Consider the following 20418-nt stretch of genomic DNA (forward strand, 5'->3'; position numbering starts at 1 on the left):
TAGAAGTGTACAAGCATCAGTACATTCAGTCACTCCAAACCATTATGAAGTATTGTTGGTCACTGTACTACTCAAGCTCAACAGTGTTGTGGCAGATATATGAAATTTATGCATTTTTATTACTGTATTTGCAAAATGCAGGAGAAAAACTCTTTGGAGAAAGAAAAAAATGGAAAGATTATAACATTCCTCATTTTGACTCTTGGGACATTACAAGCAGGTGTTACATGTCAGCAGCAGATGCTAGGTATCCAGGAAATTGAAGATTTATTTCTATAGGCCCAATACCATCTAATTGTTATGACAGAAATATGGTTCTGGTCACTACCTTCTCAGACACAAACTAGAACCCCCCCACCCCCACCCCAGCATGTTATATAAAATCTGGAGCGACATAAGGGATTTTTCCCATATCCACATTTACAAACATTTTATAATATACTGCATTTCTATTATTACCACTTGTTCGTTTGCTTTGGATTTCTTTAAAGAACTATGATTTTAAAAGTAAAAAAATGATAAAAACATGGTTTTTATTTCACATTTTTATTGTTCATCATAATGAAACAGCATCACCGATACAAAAAAAAAGGAAAAAAAAATCCCCTTTGTTTAGGTAAAATTACAAATCTGAATGTTCAATCTGATCCATAGGAACACTGTGAACAGCAGAAACATTAAGCCAGTGCTTCTACACGGCTGAGGCTCCATAGAAAAATAAGGCAGGTGGTTTTTCTACACCTTCTTTCGAAACACATTCTGGGGACTTGTCTGTTTTACAAATCCATGAGAAGACTTGTCATTTAGACCAGCACGGCATTGTACAGCTTGGCTCGATCACACAAAAAAGGAAAAGAGATATGATACGAGTCTATCCGAAAGTGAGAAGAAAAGTTCAGCCAGACTGAATACCTGAGATACTAAAGTAGGTTGAAAGAGCTTTCTGATAAAAAACTACTGTCTCTTCTTTTTATTGGATGAGCTGCTTGAAAAGACAAAACTCATCCTGAGGAACTGAGAAAAACTCTTACATTAGTAACAGACCCAGAGGAGAGAGTGAGGCAGATTTTCAAACACCTATTATTGAATATTGATAGTGAGTACTGCACGGGTCAAGTGACCCTTTAGTCGAGAAGCTTGGTGACTTTATCAGGCTGTAAAAATATTCAAGTAATGCCTTGCAAATAAAACCTGACCAAAAACTGGGCTTTTTAAAGATGTCTATGACACCAATGCGTCACAAGCCACTGACATACATCCAGCAATGGTGTATGATTGTCCTGGTAAAGCTTTGAGCTGGTGAACGTGGAAGATTCTTATGCATAAAGATATACGCTTACAGTACATGTTAGTTTAAGTGATGGCTACACTGCATTGCACAGTGCAATAGCAAAAGAACCACTTGGTCTTGTAACAGATGACTAACGTGTCTTGTAAGAAACTTCCTGTAGTGTGGTCATAAAATACTTGTCTCGTCCTAATTTTGTTGAGTGTTAAATTACATGTTTAATATCAACACGGCTTAATCGTGGCTTTAAAATTCAACCCAGTGACGGTCAGCTAGTGACATAAACCCAGTTGCCTTATTTCTGAGACTCCTGGGAAAACCGTGTTGGGAAGTAGGCTGTTGAGTTAATGCATTGTGACGACAGGTTAATGTTAAAATATGAAAACAGATATATAGCGAACAACTTTTCTACAAATATACAAGCTTCAAATATAGGACCAAAAAAACCCAGAACAAACTACTGTCTGACAGCAAGAGAAAAAAAAGGTCTAATACATACTTAGAAACTAAAACAAACACGGATTGCAGAAGAAGTCAAGTAGAATTCATCCATCAACCCGCTCACAAGCAATGAGTGTCAGTGTACCATAAAATAAAGATTATTTACAGAGCATATACAATTGTTCAAAAAGACCATGTTTGTAGGCCAAAAACATGCACATTATATATATTTCATTTGAAATATCTATTTGTTTTTATGTACGTAGATCCACAAAGGATCTATAAATGCTGTCCACTTTGGCTGCGTGTGACTCGCAATGGCACGGGAGAAGCGGTGAAACGGAACAAGTCTGAGGTTGTGATGCCGCCATTCACTGTTACATTTAAGGCACCTGTTTCAAAAGCCAATTACAATACCAAGAATTCAGAAGGCACAATAAAATAATGAATACGATTACCGGTTGTATATTATTCTTTTAAATTAAAAAAAACATCAAGAATTATATATATATAAAAATATATATTGCTAGGGGATATCCAAATGTTTAGCTTTAGATGTTGAGGTAAAACATCTGGAGTTGCAACTTGGGATCTTGGTAGACACCCTTCACAACATACTTAAAAATGGCTGACACCTTTAGCATGGTCATCTAGGTATTGAAGCATTCTTTGTTAGTTATTATTTACCGCACCCTTACTTCTAAAAATTACTGCTCTTTGATATTTTGTGTGTGAAGGGAACATTTTCACTTAATTGTCAAGACTTACACGTGAAGATTGATAACAATCTCGTTTATATGCCAAGTAAAAACAAAGGAACCTGGAGACTTGTTAGCCCTCGCTAGCATATTGACTGACTAGCTAGCATGGTTTGGCGTAAAGTTAAAATTTGCCTACCACAGCCTCTAAAGCTTAATAACTGAAATATTATATTTCCTTAAATTAATTTCTATATATCCGTAAATGTTTAAGCATTGCATCACACTTTAATGGAGCGTTTCAATCCCTACAGGCCTGACAGTAAAAGGTTAACTTCCTACTTAACGTGCCTACATGAGATTGTTATCAATCTTCGCATCTAACTCATAAACTTTTACAAAGTGTCAAACAATTACTTCAAACTAAATAGCATATAATTATGCAAAAAAACAAAAACAAAGGACGTACATTCGAATAAAGTTCTTCTTGAGCATAATATGGCACGAGTTAAAATAATTGTAATATTTAGGTCAACCTATTCATATGTATCTTTTTTAGCTGATCTTTTTTAAAAATTGTCTAAAATGCATACTTATTTTTTCCCCATATAATTACTTATTTAAAAAAAAAACAATTCAATGTTTATCTCATGAGTTCTACTGTATGTGCCTTAATAATGATTCCAGCAGGTATATGTATACTGCTAGTTGGAAATGATCATCCAGCTGAATGGGAAACAGCCTTAAGAGGCCAAGTAAGATATTATATACAACAACCATTTTGTCAGTAGATACACTTAATTATGTACATTCGTATCTTGCATATTTAGATCCATCTGTGAACAGTAATACTGAAAGCACCCACTTAATCTTGTGTGCACAGCCGAAATGAAAAAAGACCAGCAAGGAAGATCCTTGTCTTTTTGGAGCTGAAAATATCTAGCATAACTCTACTAAAGAAAATTGTTTGTGTGTGCCAACTTTGGCAAAGCTTCTGGTTGTTAATACGTAACACAGCAGCAAATCGATGTTGAATTTCCCAAATAAAAAATGGAATTAAATTGCTCATCAACCGTCATTTTGAGAAGAGATGAATGCTTAATCGACCGCAGGAATTTTAGGAAATAGTAGTAATAATTATAGTAATGGCTTCTTACACAGCTACTACTGAACACAATGCTAGATGTGCTCCTTTTTCCATGGATGATGGCACACTCCAAAAGACTCCTTAAAGTTCACAGAGGACTGATGGACCTACATGATCGTTCCAGCCCTTCCAGCTTCAAGTACAGGCTGCAGAGTATCTGTTCATTGTTGTTTCTTCTTAGCTGGAAAAGAATGATCATCAAGATGATGGTGACGATCTAAAGCTGTCTCGGTGGCATGTTGGCATTTTAAACCAGAGACCAGTACCCCTTGTTGTGATTCTTTCATTTGTGTCGTTTCACATCCAAAAAAAGAAAAAAGAAAAAAAAATACAAACTAAGCTAAAAGGATCCCCTCCAGTGGGACTTTCTGGGAGGATACTGAAGATGTCTTAACCCAGTGCTGCACTCATGTCTATAGCCTGAGGTTCTATAACGATTTGATGAAATGAAGGAAACCAGTGGGTACGGAAAACAAGTGATTTGCTGTGGGGCAGTCAAGGAAGTGGCTGCACTTCTAAATGGGAAACTGAAGACGGTAGAAAAGTGTTTTAATGGTGTCCCCCAGAGCCTGGGGGGTTGTGGATCCAGTCAAGAACGATAAGCGTCAAGCTGCCAATCATGAAGATGACTCCCATGACCAGGAAGATGGCTGCCTGAAGAGAGAGAGAGAGAGAGAGACAGAACAAGAAGGGATTCAGCTTGATGAGATACACAGAAGAAAGAAGGGGTCTGTGGAAATTTCTGGCAGATCACATTCATCTGGCCCTCAGTGGATACATGGAGAAAGCCAATACAGTGAGACAGCAGCAGAAAGCATTGTGTGTGACTGCGAGTGTGTTTCTGTACACTTACCCCAATCTTCTGTGGGGAGCGCAACGGCAGCGACTTTACCAGGCGCAGGTAAAAGGCAGCGGGTAGGATGAAGATGAGCATTGTTGCTGCAGAGGCGCCTGCAATTAAACCGAGAGGAAAACTGAATCTGCCATCAGGTGACAACAACTGAAACAAACAGCCAGACCAATCACTATGAGGAATTCTTTAAGTGACACGTTGAGTGACAGCTGTGTTTTTTAGACTTTTTAATAATTAAGGTGCATAACATAAGCTTTTAAAATACCTTTAATAAAGCATCAAGCCTCATATATTATAGGCATGCCATTAAGTATTGATTTGAGGTGCTGGTACTCAGTTACAAAGTAGTACTCTTCGGTTTGATTTAGGGATTAGTTTTGCAGAGCTGATTTTTCTTTTTTCTTTTTTTTAAACTTTGCTCGAAGTGATCGTCTTTGCTCCAACAGAACATGTGCACAGGCATCTGCTGGCAACTCTTTATTAAAAAGGGGGTGAGTAGGAAAGTGTTCTTCCTGACAATCTTAAACCTGAGAATCCTCACCAGGTAAGGATTTAACCTGACATTTTAAGCTTCTCTGTACTTCCAGCGGCTTTATCCAATTAAACAATCCCTCATCTGAAGGTGCCAATCAGGCGTGAACCGGCAAACCTCACTGACTCACTCTGGGTTCATGTGTCTTTTTGAAAGGGCAGAAATGTTGCTCTCTGTTCACACTCAGTGTCAGGACTCACCGATGAAGCCAAAGATGTCCCGGATGGTGGGGACACAGATGACCAGGACGTTGTTAAAGGCCAGGATGAAGGCGGCAATCAGCAAGTGGCGAGTCCAGCTGAACTCTCGCCCGCTGAACAGTAACGTGGTGATGGACGAACGGATCTAGGAGAAACAGTGACATAGTGGTGATGAATGTGGTGAAACAGTGTTTTCAGCTTTCTTGTAAATAGAGAAATAAACGTTTGTTTGATAAAAACAATTTATTCCAACACTAAAGTCAGTTGCTCTCTTCTTGTCTCAGTCAAAGAACCGAATCATTAACAAATATGCACGGCTGCCAGCCTGCGACTGAAGCCGATTCCTCACATTTGGCCAGTGATTGAAGTGTGTCAAGAGTTATGAACTTGTGTGTGTGTGTGAGTCAGAGAAAACCAGGAGATCCTTGAGCTACAGGCAACCTGTTAAAGCCTGAACTGGGTGAAAGGTCGCAGGTATCAGGTAAAACCTGAGGCCCCTTTAGCCCGTAAGCCTCTGGGAGAGAGGTCACAAAGAGCCCTGCTTACAGCGCCCATTCAAAACTGTTTGGGATTATCTCCCGCAGCGCAATGGAACTATGGGATTGCATCAGCCAGTGCAGAGAGGAGGGCGGGCTCAGCCCCAGGGGGGGGGGAGGGGAGGAAGAGGAGGAGGCGTGTCTTTACGCCTTTTCTCTTTTTTTGTTGCTGCCAGCATGTGCTTTCTTCTCTGTGACAAACTAGTGGCTCACAGCACAGATAAAATGATCGATTCAAACCCAAGTTTCTCTCTTAGCCGTTTTAAAACAGCCCCTCCTCACTGCCCCAACCCATACCTTCACTTTACTCCCACCAGCGTAATTAGGACTGCTTGGAAAACTAGAGCCTGGACGCAGCATTTCACTCCAAAGCTTCAAGTTATTCAGCATCTGACTGTCATCTGGCACTATGACTCTTGGGAGTGCACCCTTTGATATCTGCGCACTCCTAACCTATCAGTATGGCCAGGCTTCGGTCAGTCCAAAACAAACCACAGATGAAGATCTAAGGTAATAAATAGGCAAGCATATGTGACTTTTTCTGAGCAAAGTTAAATGTGTGACTGACAAAACCAAGTGTGAACTGAAACTACAAGCAGCACAGTAAGGAAAGCCCCTTCTCGGATATACATATATATATATATATATGTAAAAAAAAAGTGTTGCCTCGCTGTAGAACCACTGAAGCTTTACAAACCATGACTTCTTCTCTAGGCAAAAGGCTTTAATGCAGCCAAGCAAACCTAAGAAGAATATTTGTGAACCGTGCTCTCTAGCGGTGACACCGATCCTGATGGACAACAACTGCACTGTGTGAGGCACAGACTGCCCTGCCTTCCCAGAGGTTTACATACAGAACACGCTTTGTACTTCAGCAAGAACAACATTCGGGTGTTGAGGTTGTGTAATTTCTGTCTGGGTGGTGTTTGTCCCCTCCAGCATGACACCAGTGTCATCCTTTTAACCTAAATTCAATAGAAGACCCCTCAGGCTTGTTTGCCCTCGGCTCTTTTGGAAGCGTTTCAGCACATCTGGACTGAAATAACACAACTGTTTACAGAAGCACACTTAGGAGGAGCACACCTATTAAAAAGTAAGACATTCACACGCCTGGATTAATCACCAGAAATGACCACTCATGACACATTAAATATATTTAGCTTGAGTGGCTATCTGCAAATATTCACAGTCACATGTACATTACTAAAGCAGGAGCAGAGGAAGTAAAGAGAAACCAGCTGTAGCATACAAGACTTTACATACATGTATTTAAGCCAGAGCTACAAAAGGAACATTTTTATGTTGATGATAGTAAGTTATTACTGGCTGTAAGTGTTAATCAGCTCTCTTACAGCCGTCTTTTGTGGTTTCCATCTCCTGCTGGAGCCTGAGAACTGGAGCACGTCTGACTCCACATAAAACCCTTTCATTATATCCTGAATCCTGGCAAAGCCTTATGTGATGTGGCCTCTGTAAGCATCTATCCTTCACGTGACTGCACCGCCCTCTGCATGCACACACACACACACACACACACACACACACACACACACACACACACACACACACACACACACACACACACACACACACACACACACACACACTTTCAGGCTTGAACGTTTATCTGGACATTTATCTCCCACACATACAGTCTTGTCTCGTCTCTTATAGTCCTCTACAGGAGTCAAAGACAGCTGCAGATAAAGCTAAAGTTAGTCTCTAGCTGAAGGTTGGCCACATTTTCCTACAAAATGAAGGTCAGGAGCATTCAAGACAAGATTCTCAAATGCCACACGGAAACTTGGCATAAGCGTTGCTGTGACTGAGCAGTTCTTTTGATCCGACGCCGTGCACGGATCTAGATCTAGCCAGTCTTCCGGCAGTGTTATGGCAACGGTGATTGTAGGAATAGTTATGGTCAGTTAATTAAAACCTCCCCAACTTTGTGTATTTTAATCAGAACGCTGTTAATCAACTTTCCCAGTCACTTCATTCACACTGTCACCAGTTAAAAGTACACCCAAGACTGACTAATGTTATGTGTCATGTCTTTACATGCAGGCATATTCAATCTAAAATCAGTTTGCAAAGCAGGATAACTAAAAGAAATCTCCTTGTAACAGCTTCAACGCTGATAAAACGGCCACGTGCACATTAGTTTTTTAACTCCAAGCCAAGGCTGCATAGCTGCCTTTTTCCTAATTCATCACAGCATCCCGTTTCAGTCTCGTGTTTCTCTGCTGCTATCAGTTTTCTATGTCCTCTGTCAAACTCTCTCTATTTCTCTTGAAGGACTCAGCTGGATATGTTTCACACAGTGACTAGACATGGATCATAAATACCCAGGATTACGTTTTTTGATATGATTTGAACATAATTTCACATATGGCCGCAATATTCAATTCAATTCAATGCAATGTATTTTATATAGTGCCAGATTTCAACAATAGTTGCCTCAGGCACTTTATATTGTAAGGTGAAGACCCTACAATAATACAATACGATAACACAATAATGCTAACAAAGTAAGTCCATTACACTGTCTTCCTCATTGACAGAGTGGGTACAGATGCATATTTCTTATCAACAAAACTACACAATTGGAGGACTGTGCGGTCCTGGCAGAGGTTTGTGTCTGTTTCTCTTCTCTAGCTCGTCTCACTGGCTCCACCTCTCTATCGCCCGGAAGGCAGCAGTTAGAGTCGGGGTTTTTCCACTGTCCACTCCGAGTCTGTAAACTTCCACTGCAGAGACTGAGGGGGCTGAAGGGATTCCCCTCTAACATAACAAAACACAACAAAGGAACTGAGGCGGAAGTGGCACTGTGCGGGCATAAGCTCCATCCATGCGTCTAAAATATAACAAAATGTGTAGGCTGTATGTAAGAGAGCACCGATGTACAGAAATGTGTCTGTATAAATGTGTGTGCGTGTGTGTGAGTGCGGTGTCGCAGTGTGTTTCCATAACATGCCATCACTTGCTGCATCATTCTCCATCAGCACTTTCCTCTGATTGAATGCTCCTGCCCCCTGGTGGCAGTCTGCTGTAACTTCAGGTATTTCCGAGAAGAATTCATGCCCCAGCTGCTCTTCTCTATATTAAACCCAGTTTAGATGTGTGTGTGTGTGTGTGTGTGTGTGCGTGAGTGCCTGGAAGCCAAAACGGGTCAGGAAACTTCCTCTGTCTAGCAGCCATTCTTGTTCTCCTCAAGTCAGATAAAGGTCAAGCTAAAATTAGTCCTTGACCATGTATGGACAGGCAAGTAAGAGGGGAAGCGTACGTGTGAATGAATGTGGCTTGTGAAGTTGTGGTGACTGGAAATCACACACATGCAGACTTTTGACTTCATGCTGAGAGAAAGAGCAACATAAACGGGTGTAAAAAAGAGTCGGGCCTCACTGCTGAAATCTTACAGTGTGTATGCCTGTTTGCCTTAATGTGATAAAAAGTTTTGTTTTTTTAAAGAGCCTTCGTCTGTGCATTTGAGCTTTGAGGTGACGGCACAAGATGGAGCTCCAAACTGAACAGTGTGTTCTTTTTTACCAACGCCGGGAAAAAGCAGCTGTGTCCAGAAAATGACAAAAAAAAACCCCAAAACATTCTGAATGACTGCAGTGAATACAAAACACAGTCTGTAAGCAGACTGACAGAGAGTGGCAGCAATGTTCAACATTTACAGGCGTGGTGTTTGTGCTCGTGTGCTCTGACGTAAATCAAATTAAACTGCTGCCTAAACGAGGCTCCAAATGATGAAGGCGAGTGATGAAAGAGGTTAGAAATAAGCTCTAGGCATGATATTTTACCATAAAGGCAACTTTTTCGGCTTCCAGAAGACAAGACAGAGACAGACTGTGTGTTTATGCAGGTTGTACTTACAGGGAAAAGCACGATGGGGACAGTAAGAGTGACGGCAGTGAGGACAGCCAAACGCACCAGCAGCAGCATGGTGTCAAACTTGTACACTTTAGTGAAAGTGTGCAGCAACTCTGCCTCCACGTTGTCTGTGATGCAGAGGGATAAAAGAGCAGTCCGTGAGAAATACTGAGACTGAAGAAATGGAAAAATAGGAATTCTAGCAAGACAAAAGAACGGAATGGCAGAACAAAACAAACAAAAACCAATCGTTTTTTTCTGTTGGTTAAACTGTTGCTTATACCATAAAAGGTGAGGTAGCCAAAAAGTGCCGACAGCATGTACATGATGAGCATCGCCAGGATGGACAGGTTAGAGACATTCTGCATTTTCTTCCGGCTCCGACTGTAGATGGCAAACACACAGACTTTTAGAGAAGTGACTTCACGATCGAAATATAAGGATTGGACAAAAGGGTGAACACAAAATGAAGTGTCGAAAACAAACCACTTCCTGCAGAAGTAACACCATTATCCCGCCACTTCTGCAGGAGGTGGTCTGTTAAAATTGGGTAGTGACCGACAGAACAAGATTGTAGACACAAGTGGCAGAAATGACTTTTCTCCAAAGGACTTGCCTCCCCCTTAGCGATTGGGTGCCAGTTGAGGTTGTTCGGGAAAGTGACGAGTACGCCTCCCGGACACCTCATATGTGAGGAGTTCCAGGCATTTCCTATTGGAAGGAGGCCCCTATTTCTCTCTAGTGTGTCCTCGGGAGATTATATCTCTTGACTGGCCTCAGAATGCCCTGGTGTTTCCTCGAATAAGGTGGAGGCGGTAGCTGGGAGCTAGCTCACAACTAGCACTTCCCAAATGACAGTATTACTGAAAAATGCTAATTAGAAATCCATGTTAAAGTCCCTGACAGCAGTGCACGAGGAGGTATCTGAAACCAGATGAATGTAAACAATACCAGCTCTGGCAGAGGTCCACTACTAGGAGGCATCCACTAATCCACATTAGGAGTACCCCACATAGACACCACAATTTTTGCCATGTCAGAATTACTAATCAACTTTTTTTTTTTGCTTTGAACACATCAAGAATATCGAGAACTAACTGTTTCCTCGCTTCCTCTCTCTTGGAAGACGTCATTGCAACGGGTCAGCATATGATGATTTAAATGTATGTATAAGATGTTTGATGGTTTTTCAGGATGTGATGATGTAAATGTAAGTAACATACTTACTCTTTAAGCTCGCTATAGATAGGCAGCACCTCAGGATGGCAGACGAAAGCAAAGGCCAGGATGGGAACAGTGTACGCAGTCTAAGGAAGGATGAAAAAAGTACGGAAACGAGCCATTAACATGATGTAATATATATGAGAAGTATTCTTCTACTGGGTAAAGTAGCTGTAAAACAGAAATGCCTGCTGATATAGCCTCAGGAGAAAAGAGAGGAGGGAGAGCACTAAAAAACCTTTTCCTCAGCATTTAAGACTTCTGATGCACTGGACAGTTGAACACAGCAGTGCTGCACTGCTGTCTGCTCAGGTCATAAAAACTGGTATGTTTCCTTTCTTTGTCTCCAATCAAAGCATGACATGCAGACAATACAATGACCTTTACTTCTACCAGCTGCTACTTTTGAACGGTCTCATTTTTCTACTTAAATTATGTGAAAGGTATCATCGTGAAATTTTATTTGTAAGAACTGTTATTACACAAAGTTTGGATTTGGATTAACTCGCTTTTATGAAGTATAATGCCACATTTAAAATGTGTACCCTGATTTATGATTATATTTGCCCACAGATTAAACAAAACATTTGTCACTCAAAGGCCGAAAACACAGCACCAAAGATGTCAAACATGTCTTGGCTTGGCATACTGGTGTCTTGTCTATTCCACCCCTACAGCCCCATGATACATTGTGTACATGTTTTCAAGACTTTACCCCAGCAACAAGATTATCTTCAACTTTACTAAAGTCTTGGAGTGTCTAATTAATTGGGAACTGATCAATGGTGAATATTTGCACATGTACAATGACAAACCCAACAGTTCTCCATTTCAGAAGCTAAAACCTCTTAAAATAACAAATAAGCAATGGACTGTGAAGGCAATCAAAGGTTCTGCACCAGTACAACGAACTAACCTGTGAGTTGAAGACAAAGTATTTCGGCGTGCACATCTCCTCAACGTCTGAGTGAGGTTCAGAGTGTATTCCCGTGGAGTGCTGGGTATCGTGGCTGCCAATGATTGCTGGGGAAATGTCAGCGTGGGAGAAATCCATCTGTATAGACTTGTTTTGCAAGGCGTAGAGCCCTGGCATGTCCGAGCCATTTATGCTGAGATTGGATGAGTGGCCATGGAGGAAAGGCAGAGGGCAGGGTAGCTGGGTTTTTTTGTATATTATCTGAAAAAGATTGACATGAAGTCTGACTGTGCTCTTCAAAGTAGAATTGTCACATATTGTATGCTAACGTACTAGCTAACAGTTTTTATTACGACATCCAAAAGATACGGAGCAACATTAGCATCTCAGCAACTTAGTGATTTCAAACTCCTTTTAGCTCTTTTCTAGTTTCCTTCAACTCCATAGAAAAATAAACTGGCAACTTAGTTGCTAAATAATTGACTGAGTTCTCCAGTTAGCAGCTAAAATTATCTGTTTTTTGATGCTGCGGAGGTAGCACATGCTGGGTTTATCAAGACTGTTCACTGAAGCAGGCTCCTTTACCAAAGAAGGTGCACGTGAGGAGTGACAGTGAATCAAGAGTTTAATATTGTTAAAAAATGTCATCTTTGTAATTTGCATTTAGTGTAATTTTGTCATACTACCTAGCAAGAAAATGCCAAAAGATACCATTATAGCGTCAACCATACTGAAGGGTTAAAACAAATAATTTAAGGACGGTTGTTTTACTGCTTAGTTTTGGTGTGAGGCTGTATCTTAGGTTTTAGTTGCACCTTCTTCAAGAATAAGAAGTTGCAACTAAAATTTATTAAAACGTGGTAACAAAAAAATTATTTGACCCTTTTCCCTACCACTTTTGTTCTTTTAGGCAACAAGTTGAGTGTTGACCTGGGAAAGTAAATATGAAAAGAAAGAAAAATCTACTTCCTCCGTTAGTAGTCCTGACACTGGCAAATCGGAAATCTGAGTAACTGGCAACAGGCCGTAACACAGAAACTATTAGCTGAAAGATGCTAACATACCCCAAGTGACAAACACCTACGTACAGATGGTTTATGTTCATACTGATCTCTTGACATACAATTCTTAATCACATTATTATTAGCACATATTACGATTGCTCACACTCAACTTACCACACCTAGGAAGAAAACCATGCAAGAGAGGGAAAAACCACTGGTGTAGCCCAGGTAGCCTAAAAAAGAAACGAGAAAACAAAAGGTGAGTTCCTTTCTTACTCTGAACCTAGATAGCTGTTTTTAATGCATTTTGATGCCTTTTCTATTATATGTGTCACTCTTGCTTGTCAGCCCTATTAAAGAAACGCACCAACCAAGTGTGATCTGAGCAGAAACAAATTTAAATAGTGACAGATGCAAAAAACCCCACCATCATCATCATCAACAAATTCAGTTCTAACATAAAGAATTTATCCCGTCTGCTGCTTTATACAGCTGTCTGTATGTTTTACAGACAGCTGCAAGAACATGGAGGCACTGAGGAATTTGGCGAGACATAGCAGGAAGCGAACTTTAGAAACTTTAGTGAAACTGGAAGTCAGTCTGTGGTGGGAGCAAGTGGATAAAGTTTACAAAACATGTGAAGGAGAAAATATGACGGTTTTCACTTGTGTTCCTACCCAGATTTTTGAGGAGGGATAAAGGCAGAATGATTCCGACGGACACAAACAGCACCAGGTAATTTCCATTTAGGTACCATTCACTGCAAACACAACACAAGGTTAGACCACAAGAGATGGCACACGAACATTAGTTTGCTTCATCTTTAGAGGAGCCCATTCTCACCCAGAGTTTTCTTCTAAGTGCAGGAATGCGCGGATCACTTCTGGCAACTCATACTTCACTATAAAGAGGTAGCTGGACATCGCTGCAAGAGGACAACAAGGGCAACTTCAGGTTTCATGCAAACTACAAATACTTCTTTAGAGGTGCACATTACAGATATTATTGTAGCTCCAGTAATGCAATTAAAAACACATATGTTTCATTGAAATACACTGATTTAGGGCCTACCTCCAATGTTCTGCATGATTATTGATCCAAATGCAGCCATTTTTCCGGGCCAGCCAAATGCCCTCTCTCCAAGCTTCTCATAGATGAGGGATCCTGCCAGAACAGAGAGAGTGACTAAGGATACCAGCCTTAACTAGACAATCAGGTGTATGTTACACAGTCTCTTTTGCAATTCTTACTTAGCCCCTTCTTTGTAAAAAAAAAAAGTTATCTTTGCAATAACTACTTCATTCTCATTTCTTCAAATGCCTTTAGGTAAGGGTGTGGAGATTTCCAACGAAAGTTGGCATAACAGCAATTACTTTTTTGTGCTGTTACAATCACTTGTCCGAGCATTTTCTCATGCGTCATACTCCTCCCTGTGACCTACAGTAACCTCCCAATTAAATACTGTATATAAAATGTTATCATCTGTGGAAACATACACTTGTAATCCCTTAATCAGCAGTCATAACATTTAACGTCGTAACATTTAAAAATGTTTAAAGGTCTGAAGAGCAAATACCAACCTCCTTCCTTAGCAGTCACAAGGAGCAGGTGTACAGAGTATAAGGAGAGAATGGCTATAGCGATGAGGAGGACTCTGCGCAGAGAGAGAGAGAGAGAGGTGTAGAAGTATGAAAAACTGGTACTGTGTAACTGAGTATCTACCCCTTGCTGTTAAAAAAAACGTAATGACATTTGAAGCTGCTCTGGCTCATGTTTGTGTTCGGTGGGGGGGAATTCTGTCCTTTCAAAATGACTTTGGCATGGTTGTAGCATGACTAATGTCTGTGTCACGTAAATGCTACAAATACATCCATTGCTGCATTCTTCAAATACCATACTGTGTGTCAGCAGTGAGATTATGACGGAAGAGGGACAAAGTTGTACAGCTTCCTGTAGTTATTTCACACCCCCAGCTAGTTCTCATTTTTAGGCTCTGGACTGCAGCCATGTGCGTGGACAGTGGATGACAGAGGGAGTTGCGGTGGGTACACCGGGGGCATTTAGGGGGTGTTGGATAATGGAAGTCATCCACAGTCCAATAATGCATATGCATGGGACCAGATTGGTGAGGGAACTGACCACTGAAGCTCAGATGTCCCCGTGGGGAACAGGTGCCCCCTAATCCGAGTGGTACGTGACCACAGTCTATATCTAAAAGAGTCATAAAAATCATTTTTACTTTGTCAGTGCAACAATTAATAATCAGACACTCTGATTTCCAAACAAATTAGTGACATTCCCTTCAGCCTTAGCTGTACCATAATTATCACACTATTATACCATACAAAAGATTCCAAAATGCTGAATTGTCATGGTTGTTGTGGTAACACGCGATTGTCACCTTTTCTAACAAAAAGTGAAAAGAACTTTCTGCCATCATTTGGTATAAGTTAGTTAGTACACACACTAAACACTCCACCTAGTGACGCAGCAGAAAATCTTTGTCTTTCCTGCCCAACCCATAATTCTGTCATCTTAAACTCCACACAATAAATTCTAAGAAGACATGAATTAATCTGTGGAGAACAATGCAATGCTAACCGGTGTTTATTTTAGGTCTCTTTTCAGGACTGTAAGGAGGGGTGACACTGACAGGGAGCTCTAACAAGCTTCAGCTTATAATTGCATTAGTTATTATTAATCCATGTATTTTGTGCTGTCTCCCTCCCCTCGATCTAAACTGGTCGTGGCACATGGTTGCCCCTCTCTGAGACTGGTTCTGCCGAAGGTTTCTTTCTGTTAAAAGGGAGTTTTTACTTTCCACTGTTGCCAGGGTCTTGCACATAGGAGGTGGTCTGATTGTTGGGGGTTTCTCTGCTTTATTTTAGGGTCTTTACCTTACAATATAAAGTGCATTGAGGTTATTGTTGTTGTCATTTTGTAATTTGATAAGTAAGTTGAACTGAAATTGAATAATCTTTCAAAGTATATCCTGTGGAGCAATCATTGTTTTTGGCATTTATAACCAAATTAACACCTAATCTCTATCAAACATGTAACACAATGCACTATATATCCGCTAGTCCAAACATACTTACGTAAAGAGAATGATGCCAGTGTTTGCCATGGCAAAGGACAGGCCCAGGATGCCGCTGCCCATAATGGCGTTGCTCAAGTTGAAGACGGACATGCCGAATGAGGCGTGGCCAGGATGCTGCCCAAAGTCAAAAGAAAAGACAAGAGCTTTTTAAGGTAAAACTACCTTCAGTTGAGTGATGAACTATTGATATTTACTACATGAATCATTAATGTTAGCATCATATGCGCCCTGTTTTAGAAAAAGAAAGAGCTAAACATTTGGCATAGTAAGCCACCTACAGACAGATAGAAGCTTTAGGAGACAAGCTGCAGTTCTTCTGCACTATTCTTATGGTTTTGACCTCACTCTCCTACAGCATCTCATAACTGCTAACAACTTAGAGACTGTGGTCTGCCATGTGGTCTAATTTAAAATAATGAGCAGTGAACTGAACACATGAAAAATTGATGTAGAACAGTAAGTGCGTCTGTGTGTATAATTAATACTTTTCATTTACTTGAATTATGAAGACAGGATGATGAATTGTTGACATGTGCATATGCATTATATGGTGAGTAAAACCAAATATAAAAATAATATAACAGATTATATTGGGAGTCAAAAGGAGATACATAGTTGATGTGACTAAATCCTTACATATTCTTCTTCATATGTCTTCTTCTTTGGTATACCGTTTGACAGAAACCTGTGGCTCTCTCCATCGTCATTATCATCCCCATTAAATTGGCTGTCAACATTGAGAAAGATACACGTTAGGACAAACACAGTGAGAGGTTCACTTCAAATGTGTATCAATTTTCAGTGCTATATTTTATGATGTAACCGCCTGTCATCAAATGCAGTCTTTGTGCGTAAGTGCAAGCGTGAGTGCAAGCAATAAGATGCTCAACTGTTTATATGGTTATACCGATCTACACTGCTCTCAACCCAGAGACTTCCTCTGAAGTAGAACCAAGTTCAAATGAGTGATGAAATATGTAGATTTTCTTTTGCAAATTATTAGTGTTAGCATTCAGTGTACCTTGACTTGACAATGTGCAGGAAACAAAAAGACATTGGTGCCACTTATAAAAGATTTGTTAGACACAAGAAAAACAATCTACCAACACATAGTCCTCCATCCAGGACTATGGTCATCCATAAACTGACTGTGAAAAAGATATACATTAGCACATGCAGTCTCTGTATCAACTTTATGTGCTACAATTTACTGTTAACTACCTAAATCTGTAGCCGTAGTCTTTACGTTTAAGTGCGAGTGTAAATGCAAGCAACAGAAAAGAAGCTGGACTGGTTATGCTGGTTATCTGACGACATTTGTGTGTGTCAGGGTTTTAAATGTAAACGTAAAAATTGTAACTGCACCTCTTTACACCTATGCCTTTCTTCATTTGTTCTTAAAAACGCATCAACTCTAACAACTCAGTTTTTTTTTAAAAAACTAGCTACCCGCTGTGGCAAGGGAGCAGCAGAAAGTAGCTAGCTGGACTGAAACACCTTCCCAATTCAATAACCACCAGCGTGCCTCACCCTGATAAACACATTATTTACATGCAATTAATCTGCCGCTTTAAAGCCAAAAGATAGACATGCCAAATGAGGAGTAACTTCGCAAGTGCAAGCACAAGTGCAGGGAGCAGAAAAGGTACTGGACTATCTATGTTGGTTATTTGTCATGAATCTGAACCTTCTGTAAAAGATTTGTCAGACACATAGTCCTGTGCTAGTTTTATAAAGTTCTTATTATCACCTTTGTCCTTCTCCGTCTTCATTATCATCCATAAATTGACTGTGAGGATTGAGAAAGATATATATTAGCACATACAAACACAGCTAATGGTTAATGTCACATATGAATCAACTTTCTGCCCCACAATTTGCTTTTAACCACTTGCCATCAGCTGTAGTCTTTATGTTAAAATGCAAGTGTCAGTGGAAGCAACAGAAAAGAAGTTGGACACCAACCTATGCCCAGAAAGAAAAGAATGGACAAGAATCTGTAATAATCTGTATAAACCAACCTAAAATGAGTAATAAAATATGTTTATATTTATTCTATGACTCATTAGTGTTTGCCAAGTCTGCTAGTCTTAGTGGATGCTATGTGCAAGCAAACCAAAGCCTGGTACTGCTGGTGGTGAAAGATTCACCAGTAGAAGGAAAAACTATTTATTATCATACTTTTTCCTCCTTCGTATCTCATTTGGAAGGAACATATCATCCATGTTATATTCACTGGCAGAATAGAGAAAGCAACAGAATGTTTGTATGTATTATTGTAGGGTCTTCTATAAAATTGAATTGAATTGAAAGTTATACGTTGGGACATGCAAATGTAGCTAATGGTTCAGTTCAAATATACGTCAACTGTGGCACATCTTTTTTGTAACCAGCTGCCAATAGCTGTTGTAGTGTTTATGTTTAACTGCAAGTCTTAAGTGCAAGCAAAAGAAAATAAAGTAGAGTCTATAGCTTTTGTCAAGCGGTTGTCCTCAAACACACCAACCTTCACCAGACAAAGACTTTTATTTATTTCATTAGTGTTAGCTTTAAGTTTACACTGTCAATGTGCAGCAAACCAAAGGCTTTGGTGCTGTTGGTGAAAGATTTGTCAGAGAGATTGAAAATCCAGCTTCCCATAGACATGTGTTAGTAATATAGAGTATTTATTATCATACTTCTGCCTCTTTGGTATCCCATTTGTCAGGAACACATTGCTTTCTCCATCGTCATTATCATCCACATTATACTGACTGATAGGATTGAAAAAGATATGCATTAGGACACAAACACAGTGGTTCAGTTCAAATGTATATCAACTTTCTGTGCTATGTTTAGCTTTTCTTTTTTTTTACCAAACTGCTAACAGATGTAATCTTTATGTCTATATGCAAGTGCCAGTACAAGCAACAGAAAAGAAGCTGAACTGGTTATGCCACTTGTCTGAGGTCATTTGTGTGTCCACGTCTCAACTATATATGGAAGCTATGTGTAAAAAGATTCACTGTGCTGCTTCAGACTAAAACATATGCAATTTATTCTTAGAAACAGATCAAACATCCCAAGCAGGTGTCCTGAAGTGATGCAAACACAGAGAGTCATTCATTGAAAACATTACCGTGTTACGATTTATGATTTAATCACCTTTCTGTGCAACGAGCAGAGAAGAAGCTGTCTACGCTGATTATTTGACACCAATTTACAACTTCTGTCATTTATTCTGACGCACCAATGCACACCAATTTATACCCAATCATGGTAAAGCAGGAGTTCAAAGATCCGCTTGTGATTAGATTGCCATAACCAGAGGCTTGCCCACAAAAATCCAGCCTTCTCTAGTCTACTGATATTAAGAAAGACATCACAGTCACTGACCTGCTCATGGTGGCCTTCTCACAGTCGGTGGGCTCTGTGAGTTGTTCATCAAGGCTGTCGTCGTCAGCCACTGTGGAGACTTTCCTCAGTTCCATGCGTTCCACAATTCCCGGCATAGTGGTACAGAGAGGAGGACCAGAGGCAGAGAAATGTACCTTTCTAGGATTTTCAGGGTTTAGACTTCACTGGCACAGGATACAAGAACCTTGTCAATCACCTCAGCTATATCTTGTTACCGTTGAGAAAAGTCCTGAAACAATAAAGGAAAAACAAGACAAAGTTTCAGTAACAGAATTGGCTTTTTGTCTGTTTATATGTTGCTTTCCTTTTTTTGCTGGTCTTAAACTGTTCCAAGAACTGGAATAACTGATTACAGGGGCTGTCAGTGGTTTTATTATCTGCCCTTATCAGGTTTTTGGCCATGATGAGGAAGGCACACAGAAAGCCTTTTTGGCAGAAAGCCCTGAAGGCAAACTTCAACTTAAACATGGTTAACCATGATGTTTAACCTTTAACTATCCAAGTACTTTATGGCAGAAAGGGTTTCTTGTAGAAAGCCCCGGGGGAAGACCACTCCCACAAGAATAAAAAAATCCTTTAAGGTAAAAATGGAGCCCTCTACTCTGGAAACCATTTCCTGGAACTGAGGGGCTTCCTAAGAGATTATATGTGCCTTGGCACTTGTTACGCAGCTTCACCTGTACCAGGAAGGGTGACTTTGTGTTAATTTTATTGCCTTTTACATTTCACACAGGCTCAATTAGTTGTGTTAATGACTAAAGTTATTTGTATCTCTTGTCTCTTTAGGAAGATATCACAACCAAGTGCTGACGTACATAATGACTGCTGAGCGGAGTCGAGTCAGCTCCAGTGACGTGAAACTAGGTCATGGATATAGCATGTCCGTGGGGTCGTCGGACCACCATCAGCTGCGCCCTTGATAATGCATGAGCTGGTTTACACAACTTAACCCTTAACATCAAAGAAAAGAAATGACACTCCACTTAGGGGCACCGCCTTCAATTTCTGTAGTGTTTAAGTTATGTAAGAAGGAGCTCAACACACTGAAAGAAGACAACGTGATTATAAACGAAAATAGCAGCAACGTGATTTACAGTGCTGTTTCCCCCCTCACACAAAGAGCTCTTTGACTGAGTTGGAAGAAAAGAGCCTAAGGGCGACTCACTAATGAAAAACTAATGCAACGTGTACAGGACCAGCCAGAGCCGTG

General features: G+C 40.3%; 1 protein-coding gene across 7 annotated transcripts in view; it reads right to left on the reverse strand.

Moving 5' to 3' along the window:
• Positions 1 to 530: 530 nt before the first annotated feature.
• The window catches only part of slc38a4 (solute carrier family 38 member 4), a 31631-nt gene continuing 11743 nt past the window's right edge, over positions 531 to 20418 (reverse strand). For 4 of the 7 annotated variants that reach the window (XM_086270405.1, XM_086270406.1, XM_086270407.1 and 1 more), the window contains exons 2-18: positions 19188 to 19437; positions 18491 to 18565; positions 17563 to 17601; positions 16449 to 16539; positions 15811 to 15926; positions 14293 to 14366; positions 13784 to 13876; positions 13556 to 13637; positions 13390 to 13472; positions 12887 to 12945; positions 11709 to 11969; positions 10799 to 10878; positions 9855 to 9955; positions 9575 to 9699; positions 5160 to 5304; positions 4428 to 4525; positions 531 to 4228 (exon numbers count right to left, since the gene is read on the reverse strand). In XM_086270405.1, the coding sequence (XP_086126531.1) occupies positions 4124 to 4228; positions 4428 to 4525; positions 5160 to 5304; positions 9575 to 9699; positions 9855 to 9955; positions 10799 to 10878; positions 11709 to 11969; positions 12887 to 12945; positions 13390 to 13472; positions 13556 to 13637; positions 13784 to 13876; positions 14293 to 14366; positions 15811 to 15926; positions 16449 to 16539; positions 17563 to 17601; positions 18491 to 18565; positions 19188 to 19303 (1743 nt within the window). In that variant the 5' untranslated portion in view covers positions 19304 to 19437 and the 3' untranslated portion in view covers positions 531 to 4123. The remainder of the gene's footprint in view (positions 4229 to 4427; positions 4526 to 5159; positions 5305 to 9574; positions 9700 to 9854; positions 9956 to 10798; positions 10879 to 11708; positions 11970 to 12886; positions 12946 to 13389; positions 13473 to 13555; positions 13638 to 13783; positions 13877 to 14292; positions 14367 to 15810; positions 15927 to 16448; positions 16540 to 17562; positions 17602 to 18490; positions 18566 to 19187; positions 19438 to 20418) is intronic. The other 3 variants (XM_086270409.1, XM_086270408.1, XM_086270410.1) reach the window with 3 other exon arrangements.

Source organism: Aulonocara sp. 'chitande type north' Nkhata Bay, linkage group LG17 (genome assembly GCF_057382095.1).
Source record: "Aulonocara sp. 'chitande type north' Nkhata Bay isolate Kocher_YH1m ecotype deep benthic linkage group LG17, A_spYH_male_GT1.1, whole genome shotgun sequence".
In the NCBI taxonomy this organism is placed as follows: domain Eukaryota; kingdom Metazoa; phylum Chordata; class Actinopteri; order Cichliformes; family Cichlidae; genus Aulonocara; species Aulonocara sp. 'chitande type north' Nkhata Bay.